The sequence below is a fragment of the Lotus japonicus genome, chromosome 2 (assembly GCF_012489685.1).
Source record: "Lotus japonicus ecotype B-129 chromosome 2, LjGifu_v1.2".
NCBI lineage: Eukaryota > Viridiplantae > Streptophyta > Magnoliopsida > Fabales > Fabaceae > Lotus > Lotus japonicus.
Genome location: NC_080042.1, coordinates 31,606,124 through 31,609,199, shown reverse-complemented (window position 1 = coordinate 31,609,199; position 3,076 = coordinate 31,606,124). Strand labels below are relative to the sequence as shown.

At 37.7% G+C, this 3,076-nt stretch overlaps 1 protein-coding gene across 1 annotated transcript; it reads left to right on the top strand.

Moving 5' to 3' along the window:
• The first annotated feature begins 494 nt into the window (after nucleotides 1–494).
• On the top strand, nucleotides 495–2,705 carry LOC130737887 (UDP-glycosyltransferase 74G1-like). The gene is made up of 2 exons (XM_057589743.1): nucleotides 495–1,284; nucleotides 1,883–2,705. The coding sequence occupies exons 1-2, from the start codon at nucleotides 628–630 to the stop codon at nucleotides 2,600–2,602; spliced, it is 1,377 nt and encodes a 458-aa protein (XP_057445726.1). The 5' UTR covers nucleotides 495–627; the 3' UTR covers nucleotides 2,603–2,705.
• The last annotated feature ends 371 nt before the right edge of the window (nucleotides 2,706–3,076 follow it).

The following is a 3,076-nucleotide window of genomic DNA, read 5'->3' as shown; positions in this document are numbered from 1 at the left end:
TTGAATGAAATAAAATTCATGCATACAACCCTCTCATAATTGACGCTAATCAACCCGTGAAAGAACACACCTAACAATCGTGTCTCGTTAAAACCTTTGTAAAAAAAATACAGTATGAAAAAGAGTGCTACAATCACTAAGATGTTCCCGAGGGTTAGCTCAAGTGGTAAGAACTAGGGACATAAGGGTGGGGAGGGAAAAGTCCAGGGTTCGAATCCTGAAAGGGAACTTTGAAAGGAATTTTTAACTTACTAACAACTAACCACTAATATTTACCTATAAAAAAAAAAACTAAGATGCCTTTACATATTCTCCCTTTACAGTTTACATACTCAAACCAACCCAAAAGAGACAAAACAAATCAATACGACAAGACACCCTTACTAATGCAGCAACAGCACCTCGAACCAATACTAGCACCCTTGGGTTCCAACACCTACATTTGTGACCATTTTAATGTGTTTTAATGTAACTTTCTACTTTATGACACTTTAAAACATGAACAAAAGTGAGTATCCTAACACCTTTATGTGTGTATTTCACACATCACCACTACATCTATAAATATATCATTCCACAATTACAGATTCTGTCAGGAAAAAGAATTCATACAGAGAAATCCGAGAAATGGAGGTGAAAAAGAAAAATAACCATACACCTCACTATCTGGTCCTGCCTTATCCAGCACAAGGCCACATGAATCCCATGATCCAGTTCTCAAAGCGGTTGGTGCAGAGAGGAGTTAAAGTCACACTGGTGACTATAGTTTCCCTTTGGAAAACCATCACCAACAAAAACCTCACTTCCATTGAAATTGAGAGCATCTCAGATGGCTATGATGAAGGAGGGTTTGCAGCAGCAGAGAGCACAGAAATTTATTTAGAAACCTTCTGGCGTGTGGGGTCACAAACTCTTTCTGAGCTTATTCACAAGCTTTCAAGCTCAAATAATCACCCTCCAATTTGTGTTATCTATGATGCTTTCTTGCCTTGGGCCCTTGATGTTGCCAAGGAATTTGGCCTCCTTGGTGCTGCTTTCTTCACCCAATCTTGTTCTGTTAACAACATATACTTCCATGCTCAACAGAATTTGATTGAGTTGCCTCTTTCACAGACAGAGATTGTCATACCAGGGTTGCCAAAACTAGGACCTAGGGACTTGCCTTCTTTCTTGTATAAGTATGGATCCTACCCAGGGTGGTTTAATGTAGTTGTGGATCAGTTTTCCAACATTGGTAAAGCAGATTGGATCCTTGCAAACACATTTTATGAACTGGAACAAGAGGTAAGTTACTCAAGAGTATGTTTGGATCAGTTTCTTTTTTCTTCAGAATCACTTATGACATCTAAAAGCTAGTCACAAAATCTTCTCACTAAAATTGATTTTGCTTTTTATATCAAATATAGAAAAAATTTCAAAAACATGCACTGAATAGCTGGAAATTTCATTGCTGAATCTGATTTGTTCTAATCTATTGTTACATATGGTTGAAATTTGAAATTAAATTCCAATTAGGTGGTGAATATTTTGGTGGATTGCTGAAAATCAGATTGATTAATATCATGTTTGGATCAATTTCTTTTTCATCAGAATCAATTTTGAAAATAAAAAGCTATTATGTGCATGTTTACGGTGGAAGCCATGGACCATGTTGTGCCAAAATCACAAAATAACTTCCCTTGACTTTTGGGGTTGTTCACCGTAATTTTAGCTTCGCTATTGTTTTTTACTGTATATCTAAACATAATCTAACAAAAGCTTTTTACTAAGAATTTATTCTGGCTTTAGAATGAATTATAAAATGATTGGTAACCATACACTAATATGATTTGTTCTTATCTTTTGGAACATATGATTGAAATCTGAATGAATTTCCAATTAGGTGGTGGATTGGTTGGTGAAAACTTGGCCATTAAAGACAGTAGGACCATCCCTGCCATCAATGTTTTTGGACAAGAGACTCCAAGATGACCAGGACTATGGTCTTAGCCTCTTAGATCCCAATACAGAAGCTTGCACCAAGTGGCTTGATGAAAAGCCTAAAGAGTCAGTTGTGTATGTCTCTTTTGGGAGCATGGCAGGTCTTAGTGAGCAGCAAACTGAGGAAGTAGCTTGGGGTTTGAGAGATAGTGGTAGCTATTTCATATGGGTGGTTAGAGCTTCTGAACAAGATAAGCTTCCAAAGGGATTTGTGGAGACAACAGAGAAGGGTTTAATAGTCACATGGTGTCCTCAGTTACTGGTCTTGAAACATCAAGCTTTGGGGTGCTTTCTCACACACTGTGGTTGGAACTCCACATTGGAATCTGTGAGCTTAGGGGTTCCAGTGATTGCAATGCCACTGTGGACTGACCAAGTCACAAATGGGAAGCTGATTGTTGATTTGTGGAAAACTGGAGTCAGAGCTGTTGCTGATGAGAAAGAGATAGTGAGAAGAGAAACAATTAAGAATTGCATAAAGGAAATTATTGAGACTGAAAAGATAAATGAAATAAAGAGCAATGCCATCAAATGGATGAATCTGGCCAAGGATTCTCTTGCTGAGGGAGGAAGATCTGATAAAAATATTGCAGAGTTTGTTGCTGCACTGGATCACTTCTGAGCTGCTTTATATTAATATATTCTGTTATGCTTATATTCTGTTCAGAACTGTTCTTGGTGGCTTCTGAATCTGTGTTACTATCAATAAATTGTTTAATTTTCAATTATGTTTCTTTGAAGTTTGCATCAGTTGAGTTTAATCCATCTAAATAAGAAGAACTCACCTTTCATTTTCCGCTTTCATATTTTCTGGTGGATTAGCTTTTGAATCTTCCTAGAATAACTTACAGTGGCTGTTTGGGTGCAAGTGCACTCTAGGTCTTGCACCATGCAAGAGCAAAAATCACCCATAAAGGTTTAGTGACCTGCTGTTAAAAAAATTAAAAAATTAAGATTACATGAATATCCCTTTTCATTCTATCTTCTCTCTACCTTTCCCTCTCCTTTCTCTCTCCTCTCCCTTGTCCCTCGCCACCACCGGCGAAGAGGACCATCGGAGACCTGGATTTTTGCAGACTCAAGCGAGGTAATGGTG